This window comes from Macrobrachium rosenbergii, chromosome 47 (assembly GCF_040412425.1).
Source record: "Macrobrachium rosenbergii isolate ZJJX-2024 chromosome 47, ASM4041242v1, whole genome shotgun sequence".
Classification (NCBI taxonomy): domain Eukaryota; kingdom Metazoa; phylum Arthropoda; class Malacostraca; order Decapoda; family Palaemonidae; genus Macrobrachium; species Macrobrachium rosenbergii.
In genome coordinates, this window is record NC_089787.1 from 22,645,051 (window position 1) to 22,657,226 (window position 12,176).

At 35.0% G+C, this 12,176-nt stretch overlaps 1 protein-coding gene and 1 long non-coding RNA gene across 4 annotated transcripts; one reads left to right on the plus strand and one right to left on the minus strand.

Moving 5' to 3' along the window:
- The first annotated feature begins 438 nt into the window (after positions 1-438).
- Positions 439-667, plus strand: LOC136830626 (uncharacterized). Its single transcript, XR_010850686.1, has 2 exons — positions 439-574; positions 616-667. It is a non-coding gene; the product is annotated as an uncharacterized lncRNA (long non-coding RNA).
- Position 668: 1 nt separating this feature from the next.
- LOC136830625 (thiol S-methyltransferase TMT1A-like) lies at positions 669-9,869 on the minus strand. 3 transcript variants are annotated; one of them, XM_067090198.1, is made up of 6 exons: positions 9,745-9,869; positions 6,106-6,328; positions 4,616-4,776; positions 3,515-3,649; positions 2,331-2,449; positions 669-1,598 (listed from the first exon to the last, which is right to left on the minus strand). In XM_067090198.1, exons 2-6 carry the CDS (start codon positions 6,312-6,314, stop codon positions 1,338-1,340), a joined length of 885 nt encoding a protein of 294 aa, XP_066946299.1. In that variant the 5' UTR covers positions 6,315-6,328; positions 9,745-9,869; the 3' UTR covers positions 669-1,337. The 3 variants fall into 3 exon arrangements, with proteins under 3 accessions (XP_066946299.1, XP_066946300.1, XP_066946298.1); XM_067090199.1 differs by having other exon boundaries at positions 9,581-9,766; XM_067090197.1 differs by lacking the exon at positions 9,745-9,869 and adding an exon at positions 9,482-9,593.
- Between the last annotated feature and the right edge of the window lie 2,307 nt (positions 9,870-12,176).

Below are 12,176 nucleotides of genomic sequence, written 5' to 3' on the forward strand. Positions count from 1 at the left end.
TTTTGGCAGTCTTTGGAAAGTTCATCCCGTGGAACTTTTACATATATATATAAAGAAATTTCCACTGGCTGTATTGCAGAGTGAGAACTTTTGAAATATAATGGACATATGTAGGCGTATATTATAGGTCTAGATATATGGAACTTTTGTCAATTTTTAGTGTTCCAGTGGAACTTTTTATATATATGTAAAGAAAGTTCCATTGACTGTATTGTACAGTAAGAACTTTTGAAATATGATTTATATATAGGCCTATATATATATATATATATATATATATATATATATATATATATATATATATATATATATATATATATATATGGAACTTTTGTCAATCTTTGAAGTGCGTTTCTGTGGAACTTTTTTTATGTATAAAGGGAGTTCCATTGGTTGTATTCAGAGCAAGAACTTTTGAAATATATATATGTATATGTATATATATAATGTCTATGTATGTATAGGCCTATATGAATATATATAATTGATTTAAGAAAAAATTGATGCCCCCAAAACTGGAAAAGATGGCCCACTGTTGAGTAACAACTTTTAAAATGTAATAGTATATATATAGGCCTATTACATAACCATATACAGGCCTACATGTATATATAGTTGATTTTTTAAGAAAAAATCTAGATGCTACAAAAACTGAATGAAAAAATAAGCCATCTTTCACCATTTAATGTAATATTACTAGACTTTATACAGTAAAATGTATAGAGGAACTTTTTCCAGAACGTTTTCGGTATTTCCTGTGTCTTCTGGAATTCTGGAATCGACATTTGAAGAAGCAAAACTGTGGACACCATAATGTACGTGTTATAGTCTACTTAAGCTAGCCTATGCTACTGTACCATAACCATTTGCAAGAGCTGATTTTCCAGTGTCTCTTTGGACTAGATGTAGGCCTATGCTTTCCTGTACTTCAGCCAGACCTATGTTGTTCTGCTGTAACCATTTAATAGAACTTATTTTCCAGTATCTTTGGACTAGGCATACGCCTATGCCTTTCTGAAAAATGGCATTATCATTTAAAAGAGCTCATTTTCCAGTTTCTTTTTTGGCTAGGCATAGACCTATGCCTTCCTGGAAAAGGGCATAACCATTTAAAAGAGCTCATTTCCAGTTTCTTTTTGGGCTAGGCATAGGCCTATGCCTTCCTGGAAAAGAGCATCACCATTTAAAAAGAGTTCATTTTTCAGTCTGTCTTTGGGCTAGGTATAAGCCTATACCTTCCTGGAAAAGGGCATAACCATTTAAAAGAGTCCATTTTTCAGTCTGTCTTTAGACTAGACATAGGCCTATACCCTCTTGGAAAAAGAGTGTACCACTTCTTATTTCTCGGCCACTCCCTTGAGACTAGGTGCAATCAGCTGGAACACGAAGTGGTCTATGTCGGCGTGGAAGCGCTCCATCTTTACGCTGGAGAAACCGGCGCTTTCCAGGGCCTGAAACATGTCTCTGTCCAGGCAGCAGCCATCCAGGAGGAAGGGCCAGATTCCAGATTTGGTCAGGAGGGTCTGGAGGAGCGCCCTGATCGAGTGGTTCTTGGTGTCGAATTCCTTGATGTGCTCGTATAGGTACAGCTTTCCGCCCTGCGGGATGAGAAGAAAGTATAGGAATCATTACAATACATTCTTTTATCTTTAGAAAGTTTCACCATAAGTTCTACTTTATGAATGAGCTTTTTTGTTTATTTTATACACACTTAGAAAGTTGTACCAATGGTTCTACTTTATGAATTATTTTATTATTATCATAATTCTCTTACTGAAGTACTTTATAGGCCTAATGTCCATTTGAATGTGATTTAAGCCCAATTTGAACGTGATTTAGGGCTACATAATTTTGCTTAATTAGTTAATTATTTCTAAAAACAATTCCTTAGAGCTATTCAACCTTTTTCACAGAGTTCCATTAGCTTTATAATTTTGTGAATGGGTTAACTTAATGTCCTTGAAACTATCTAGCTTGTTTTAGTCTAACTTAGCCAAGTCTAACTCAGCTTAACTTACCACATCTTAGCTAAGGTGGTATAGAGTAGGCCTGCTCACCTAGGAGAGCTTTATAATTCTGGATATAGGTCAGCTTAACACTTAAAACTTTGTCTAGCTCTTCTAAGCACAACTTAGCCCAGTCTAACTCAGCATAGCCTAACTTAGCTCAGCCTAGCTTAGCTTAGGTGGCACAGAGTAGGACTAGTCACTTAGCTTTTCTTAGCCCAACTTAGCCTACCCTAACTCAGCCTAGCTTAGCCTAGGCCTAGTGACTCAAGTAAGCAGGAGAGGAGGGCTACAGGACATTATACAGTACAAAGAAACCCTTACGGGAGCCAGGACCCTCAAGATGTTCTTCAGGATCTTCTCCGTGTTCTCCACGCTGCAGAAGACCAGCGTCACGACCACTACGTCGATGCTGTTGTCAGGGATCATGTCCATTTCTTCTCCTGAGGGAGGAAATGAGAAGAAGAAAGTGAGGAAATATGGCAGAGAAATGGTGGGAATTTAAGGGAATTTTATTCCTAAATGGGTGCACTTTCTTCCTTAGCCGTGTTGTGGGGTAAAATATTGCTTATTTAGTCATTCTGTAGCTGCTGTAGAATGGAAAATGGCTTTTTTAGCCATACTGCAGCCATGTGGAATAAAAAAGATTGGTTTTTAAGTCATGTTGTGGCTACTGTAGGATGATAAACGGCTATTTTATTAATGCTGTAGCTGCTAGGGTGAAAAATGGATTTTTTTTAGCCATTTTCAGCTCTGTAGAATAAAAAGAAACTATCAGACTATCGCTTATAAGAGGTTAGGTGTAGAAGTTCGTGACTTCTCTTGTGGTTCTATTGCAGTTGTAGCCATGTTGTAGCTGCTGTACAGTGAAAAATGGCTCTTTTATTCATGCCATAACTGGTATAGAATAAAAAACATTGGTTTTTCAGTCATGGTGGCTGCTGTAGAGTAAAAAAAAAGCTATCAGATTGTCACTTAAAACAGGTTAGGTCTACAAGTTGGCGCCCTAGCCTTTGTAAACATCTAATTCGTGGAGTAAAAATGAAGCATTTATTTTGGTTTTGAGTTACTAGACACACACTTTTGGCCCCCCTACAGCCCCCTCCAAATAAATACCTACTTATAAATGTTTAGTTTCGTTTAAATGAATTATTATTGGTTCAGATTGTAGGCCTACCTATGTTTCTTTATTATTCACAGCTCAGTGAACCCCTATTTAGTTATTTATTGTTATAATTATCTTCAGACTTCATTCTAATAATCCAAGAAGCTTCTGAATATTAAATTAAATCTGAATAATTACTTTCAGCAGGCAGGTTCCCGTGGATAATTCCCACACCAGCCAACAGATTCCTAATTCCACAATCTCTGATAATAATTCCCACACCAGCCAACAGATTCCAAATCCCACAGTCTCTGAAGCATAAAATTCCCCATGGGATGATTCCTATAGATTCCAAGTTCCACAATTCCTTATAATAATAATAATAATAATTCCCCCAACATACCTGTAGTCAGTATAATGTCCTCACTGTGGATGTTGGGGAATTTTGACCTGTTTTCATTGTAATATTGTCTGAAGTGAGGGTTGGGGTCAATCACGGTCAGTCTCGTGCCCTCTGGGTAGTGGGCGAAGTTGGTTCCTGAAATAAGTAGGGGATACATTAGCAGGTAGATACATTAGCTGGAGATACATTGGCAGGTAGATACATTAGCAGAAGATACATTAACAAGAGATACATTAGCAGGAGATACATTAACAGGAGATACATTAACAGGAGATACATTAGCAGGGGATACATTAGCAAGTAGATACATTAACAGGAGATACATTAGCAGGTAGGTACATTAGCAGAAGATATATTAGCTGGAGATACATTAACAGGAGATACATTAGCAGGTAGATACATTAGCAGAAGATACATTAACAGGAGATACATTACCAGGTAGATACATTAGCAGAAGATACATTAACAGGAGATACATTAGCAGGTAGAAACATTAGCTGGAGATACATTAACAGGTAGATACATTAACAGGGGATACATTAACAGGAGATACATTAACAGGAGATACATTAGCAGAAGATACATTAACAGGGGATACATTAGCAGGAGATACATAAGCAGAAGATACATTAGCAGAAGATACATTAGCAGAAGATACATTAACAGGAGATACATTAACAGGAGATACGTTAGCAGGAGATACATTAGCAGGTAGATACATTAACAGGAGATACATTAACAGGAGATACATTAGCAGGTAGATACATTAGTAGGGAACACATTAACAGCAGGAGATACATTAGCAGGAAGTCAGTCCCTGAAATTTGGGTGAGATACATTAGCAGTAGGAGATAAATTAGCAGGTAAATACATTAGGAGGAGAATAATAATAATAATAATAATAATAATAATAATAATAATAATAATAATAATAATAATAATAATAATAATAATAATAATAATATCATCCTTTTCTGAGACTAAATAAAAATAATTGACACACAAACTCTCAAACAGAAAGACTGACAAACACACGGAACACCAAAAAAAATACCCACAAATACCCCACCTGGTGGGCTACCCACCCACTCACTCACTCACCAGTGCCCACGCCAATCTCCAGGACCTTGATACCGCCCGCCCTTCGCAACTCCTCGTCGTGTGATCTGACGGAGGCCATGGAGGAGAACAGTTCCTTCTTCATTATTTCTATCTTCACGTCCACCGTTCTGCTCATGGCGTTCATGAAGGCTGCGAACCACCTGTGAGAGAGAGAGAGAGAGAGAGAGAGAGAGAGAGAGAGAGAGAGAGAGAGAGAGAGAGAGAGAGAGGGAGAGAGAGAGTGAGGTTAATGGTTTGCTTATGAGAGTGGGTTTAGTTTTATTATTATTATTATTATTATTTATGATAATAATATAATGATAATGTTATTACTATTATTATTAGTATTTATGATAATTTATTCATAATAATAATAATAATAATAATAATAATAATGATGTTGTTGCTGTTATTATTATTATTATTATTATTATTATTATTATTATTATTATTTTGATGGCAAAGGGTATGTAATTGCACCTTGAAAGACTTATTTTAGTGTATTATTATTATTATTATTATTATTATTATTATTATTATTATTATTGTCGACATCCTGATATCAGAAGAATATAATAAAAAATGAAAAAGATTGTTTAAGCTAAGTTAAAGTTATCAACAAATCTATTTAGTAACAAGTGTTGTGACCCACATCAGACTGACTACAACAACTTATTAACTGATGTCACGTTGCATATCCAGGGAAAGTGTCAAGTTGTGTGCACCTGACAGCATCCTATAAGTGTTGTGTCTGTGAAATTAACAGGTGGAGGCGTTTACCTTTTAGTTTTGTTACTATAGATGTATCTCGTGTTACTAGGCCATTAAAGTTTGTGATATATATATATATATATATATATATATATATATATATATATATATATATATGTATATATATATATATATATATATGTATATATATATATATATATATATATATATATATATATATATATATATATATATATATATATGTATATGTATATGTACCCACGATGGGGACAGGTAGTCCTTGAAAACTTGTAACTTTTTTTAATAAAATCTCTGTTGTTAGATACCATTCTGTTTGAATGAGGTTCAGATATATATGTATATATATATATATATATATATATATATATATATATATATATTCTGTAAGATATTGAATTGATCGATCAATTGATTTTTGGATACTAAAACTGGCGTCACAATAAGATACTGAAAGTGTTGCCAAGAAGGTACAGATGCAACATATGCATTAGCACTTAATGAAAAATTAAAAGACGGCCTGTGCCAGAAAAAGATATACACAGAGTGCATAGCCACGAGGACAGTGAAATAGCAGAGTGCAAGATCTTTCGTCTTCACCCTAAGGCGTCCCCGCGATTGCCTGAAAATGCCGCCGCAGAGTCAAGGCAAAAGATCTTGCACGCCGTACTTCCACTATCTTCGTGGCCATATACTCTTAAGATCTTATGCTACAGAACTTATACATCAGACTTCCTCACCTCTGTCTCCAGTCTTTCAACTTGAGTTTCACTATTGCGATCACAACCACTAGAGCGACGATGAGCAGCATGTGGTCCGATATCCAGTTTACGAGGGAGGATTCCATCTCCGCTCTCTCTCCTTCCTCCGCTGTTTCCAGGGCCTCTTCCTCCTCCATGAGTAGGTCCTCCATTCTCTGCTCGTGGGCTTCCGGGTCCTCTGCTGCCATGGTGTCTCCTCCTTCTGCAGTAGATTAGGGAGAAAGGAGGTTAGAGTCAGTATCTATACAGTTTTATAAGGTTATCTGATTGGCTCTTAGGTCAAAAGGGCTTTAGCTGCAGTTATCTTGGTATTTAGGGCATTTACTCATTGATAACTACATTCTACATAATTTTGGGGTAATTTTTCACTTATAATATATAAAAGATACCTGTTAATAACAATTTACATAGGGTTTTGCTTTGGTAATTGTATAATTTTTACAGTTTTGCTTGAATGACCCCACGTGGTGAAATGCAAGCCCCTGTACCAAAGCACTTATTCTTATCAGGTGGTTAGGCCCTTGTGGTTCCTGATAAGATAGTGCTCGCTTTGCATTTGTTTTTAGCTTACTTTGTTATCAGCAACGCAGCTGATAACATCTCAGGTTTTATACCAAGTCAGCTAGAACAGTCTTGGTTAAGACAATGAGGTGGTTATGGAATAGTTCCCTATTCCATGTTTCTACCTTACTTGAACAAACTACCTCATTATTCACTCATCTTCTTATATTCTCTTTTTATTTCCTTCTCATCATACTAAATTGATTTCAGTTAAATTTACAGCTTGAAAACCTATATCAGTCTTAGCTATTACTTCAAACAGGTAATCATCAGATATATTCTAGCCACTGCTCTCTGAGTGACACAATTCTTTCACGAAATGGAACAAACTTATTGACCTCAATCACGTTTACACCTTGAAAACCAGTTTCGATTTTAGCCATTGCTTCAACCAAGTAATGATCAGGTATACATCCAGCCACTGGAACGAGCTTCTAATTGGTTATAGCACCCAATAGGGCCAAGGTTTTGATTCTGGGTGTCAATTCACCAGCAAAAATGGGTTCACACTCCTTGTTGGTTAAGTTCCTGACTTGACTCCGACACTTCATTAAAGAATTGTGGTCACTCAGAGACCAGTGGTTGGATGTATAACTGATCATTACTTGTTTGAAGTAATATTTAAAACTAACACAGGTGTTCAAGCTGTAAATGTTATTGAGATGAATAAGTTTGCTCCAGTTTGTGAGACAATTGTGGTCATTCAGAGGGCTGAGGCTGGACGTATATCTGATCATTGCGGGCTTTCAGGCAAATGGGTTTAGATTCTGAATGAAATAGTCTGCCTTTTGTGTAGACAGGTTTAGATACACAATGATTAGGGTTCTGTTCAAACCTTTAGGAGTTTTGCCTCAAGTTGTATAAGAGTTCAGCTCTCAAAGTAAAGGCGTTACTACCCAATTTGAAAAGGCTTATCATACACCAATATGCTGGAGTTCCCAGCTGATAATGGAAGTTTGAGACAGAAAATTGAGAATAATCTACTGATGGGGTCTTAGTTCTATTGATGGGAGTTATTGATGAGACCCAACAAATTATTTTTATAGGTAAACAGTTGATAGCTAGTAAGCAAGTTACAGGGGGTATATATGTAAAAACATATCTACAGATAGTAATAGGAACATATGCTACAAGCAATGTGTGTATACTTGTGAAAAGTTATAAAAACATATAGATACAAGTAAAAAGAACATACAGGCCCAACACATTTCCCTGTGGGCATAAATGGCAATAAAATCATGTTTACAGGGTGTGTAGATAAGAACGCATATTTACAGATAACATATGTTACAGGCAGTCTGCATAGATGATAACTACTAAAGTTACAAGGGGTATATACGTAAAAGCACATCCACAGATAGCATATTTCACAGGCAATCTGCACAGATAATAACAAGTAAAAAATTTACAGTGGTATAAATTGAAAAGCACATACCCACATATCTACAGATAGCATACCTTACAAGCAAACTGGGTATCCTAGTAAAAACTTGTAAAAAAAATCATAGCTACAGATAGAAAAGCACCTACAGGTAAAAAAACCTTCCCATGTAGGTATAGACAAAAAAAAATCATGTCTACAGTTAACATGCAACCAACTGGAACTGTCATACAAACAGATAAGTAAACAGAAACAAGTAAATGATACACATCTCAGCTGAGGTCTTTTCAGGAACTGACATTTATCAGACTCAGGCCATATCGATTGGTTTAATGGCTCGGCCAATCATGGTTAGGCAAAGCCATGAAGGTGATTAAGTTTTACCTGCTAATTTTAGTTTTTTCGTGTTTACATTTTGATTCAAGCTTTAGACTTATTGATTTACACAACTTCCGGATGAACCTGTGCTGTATTTTTTATGGTCACAAGAATGTATGAATACATTCAGTTTAATACATGAATTATATTTAAGAGCTCATGAAAATATGCTTTGTATAATGATGAAACTGTATGAAGTTACGAGATAAAATTTCTGGATAAAATTGAAAATACTGAAAATACATTTCATAATTTCAAGAAAAATTAAAATGTAAATCCGTTTTATATGTTAAAAATTTAATTAAAAACATTTTATATATATTAAAAATTACATATTTAGAAGGATGTTTGAAAATATATGAAAAAAAAATTTATGTTAAACAGTTTTTGAGTTTAGTTCAGATATTAAAATTAATTTTCACTTGAGAGTATTTTAATAACTATGTTAATAAAGCCTTTTGTGAAACATACACCATAGCAACTACATGTATAATGAACTTCGGATATAGTGCATATATGAATAATATTCAGTAATTGCTTTGAATAATATGTAAACACATCTTAGCACTTTGACTGCAAGCAGAATGAAATACCTTTTGTTTTTATTAGGCAGGTGTTTGTCTTATATGCAATGTAGAATTCTATGTAAGACAAACAACACAAATATGAATAGTGTTCAATAATTACTTTGCAAGCAAAATAAAATGACGTTTATTTTTATCAAACAGGTGTTTGTTTCATCAGCAGTTCTGATTTGTTTTCAGTACACCTGTAATCAATACCTGTGCAGATATGAATAATGTTGAGTAATTATTTTGGCTAATGTAAAACGCTTGGTACACACTTTATCACTTTGATTGCAAGCACAATTAAATACCTTTTTTTTTTAATCAAACAGGTGTTTGTTTTGCCAGCAGTTCTGAATTGTTTTCAGTACACCTGTAATCAACACGTGCACAGATATTAATAATGTTGAGTAATTACTTTGCATAAGATACACAATTTATCACTTTGATTGCAAGCACAATTAAATACCTTTTGTTTTCAAACAAACAGGTGTTTTTATCAACAATTCTGAACTGTTTTCAGCACACCTGTAATCAACACCTGTACAGAAACCCACTCCACACATACACTGTTTTTGGGCGGACTGGATGACACTTGAATTGAACTGGTTGTCGTAGTTTTATAAAGCAAAACACTTCAAACTAAACACTTGTCACATCAATGTTCCTCTCAGAGTGAAAGTTCCTGGAGAAAGTTCCTACAGAGAGAGAGAGAGAGAGAGTGCAACTTGCCTTAACCACGAAGCGTCTATCTCGAAGTGCAAAGAGTGCTATGTTGGCCCTCCCTAGGCTAAATATGTTGAGCTGGTTAGAGTTGCCAGTTCGTCAATATACTGCTCCCCATGTTGACGTTGCAAGTTGCAGCATAACTTCATGTTACAGTAAATCCCGGGGATTAATCCCTTTATCTAATCCCTGTAATGCAGGGATTATCATAGGGTAATATTAATCCACCAATTTTTAAGATTTACAAAGGGGCAACATATTATATATACGGTACCTCTCGACCGGGGGCATTTGGGCATGTTTTTTACGCTGTTTCTGCCCAGATCCTCGACCGGGCATGATCGAACTTACGTACCCGTCATTAAAGATCATCTTTGCCCACAAACAAATCGTGGGCACCCATTAACTTCCCACTTTTGTGGGGGGTATTGTGAACTATTTGAAAAACCTTTCTAGAAATTGGGTATTATTGTGGCATGTGGCATCTCTTCCCGTGCCCACAAATTCAAGGACGCGTCAGTGGAAACATTCGCTTCTTCTTGTGAGGAATATAATGACGGATTTACTGACGCTCACTGTCATTATAATGATCATGATTATCTCCGTGAGTCATTGTATAATCAGTGTATTGGTCACATTTTTGCAATTCTGTGATGAATATAATGCTGTTAAATATTAGCTTCCTGAAAGAATTATCACAATGATGACGGATGTTTTGACACTCACTGTCATTATTATTATCATGAGTCTGGCCGAAAGTCATTGTATATTCATTGTATTTATTAACCTTCGCAATATTAGGATGAATATGGCCCCACTAACTTCCTGAAATAATGACCACGATAATGACAGGTATTTTGACACTCACTATCATTATGATTATCATGAGTTTTTCCTTGAGTCATTGTGTTTTCATTGTAATTCATTGTATTAATTAAACCTTCATTATTTTGTTATGAATATAATGCTAATAACTTCCTGCAATACTTACTGCGATAATGACAGATTCTGACACTCACTATCATTATAATTACGATGAGTATCTCCGTGAGTCATCGTATGTTCATTGTATTCATTAACCTCCACCAGATACTTCGCGCCATCTTGGCTTCTCCACTTGAGCAAATTTGCAAATTGGAGTCAATGATTTGCTGGCGTGAAGTGCAGCTGCACTTAATCTCTCTTTCTCTCTCTCGTTACTACGCCTTAGGGCTGTCACTATAAATTTGTATATGTATACATACATATATATACATATATATGTATATATATATGTATATATATATGTACATGTATATGCATGTATATATATAAATCATATATATACATGTACATATATATATATATATATATATATATATAATATATATAGTATATAATTAACTTGTTACCAAGGAAGCTTTGTATAACAGTTAACTTGTGAGACGAGGTTCTCTCTCTCTCTCTCTCTCTCTCTCTCTCTCTCTCTCTCTCTCTCTCTCTCTCTCTCTCAAACTTCAATTCTCTATGACCCAAGATCCAGTGTTATTTATGCGCTCTGAGGGAGAAGATTCTCTCTCTCTCTCTCCCTCTCTCTCTGTATATATATATGTATGTATACACATTAAACATTTGTATATATATTCATATTTCATATGTATATATGTATACACATTACATACATAACTCATTAAGACTAACGACAATAATTTACATATATTAATACTCATATAACCCACTGACACTGCAAAATCATCGCAATAACCATTAAATTTCAAAATACGCATTCAAAGCAAAACCTCAATACATGAGAAATAGAATTAATTGATCCCACAAATAGTGTTTACAAGTTTAGGGGGGGCTGGGCGGGCGGGACGCGCACTGTCGGCAAATTGGACCCTGTGACTCAAGGACAGGTCACGTATTGCGATGGTAATCTGTTTGTACAGTAAACACATGACTGCTTAGTAATCTCAATCTCTCTCTCTCTCTCTCTCTCTCTCTCTCTCTCTCTCTCTCTCTCTCTCTCTCTCTCTCTCTCTGAGGGACGTAGGAGGTTCTTGGCCGATGAATTTTTCAGTGTGTTGCTGTTTGAAATGTAAATGTTATTAGTTTTCATTAATGGTAATGAGCGATTAAGGCTTTTTTCACTTTGTAGTGCACAAACATATATACATACACATATATATGTGTGTATGTGTATATGTATACATATATATATATACATATATATATATATATATGTATACATATATGTATATATATGTAAGTTCTGCCTCGTAGAATTTATCAAAATATCTTGTTTGATATATAAAATAAAATATAGACTTCATAAACAAACTTATAAAATTCTTCCACAAATTTATTCAATTTTTTGTAATAAATAAAATTAAAAATCACGAAGCCTCGACTTCAATGAATACAACCGGGAACACAGAGGTAATAAAAGAAAAAACGAA

Coding starts and splice junctions, on each gene's coding strand:
- LOC136830625 (XM_067090197.1), bottom strand. CDS start 9,578: ATGTGTGGAGTGGGTTTCTGTACAGGTGTTGATTACAGGTGTGCTGAA. Junction 6,329..9,481: donor TGTTTGTTTGAAAACAAAAG/GTATTTAATTGT, acceptor AATCTACTGCAG/AAGGAGGAGACACCATGGCA. Junction 4,777..6,105: donor TTGAAAGACTGGAGACAGAG/GTGAGGAAGTCT, acceptor TCTCTCTCACAG/GTGGTTCGCAGCCTTCATGA.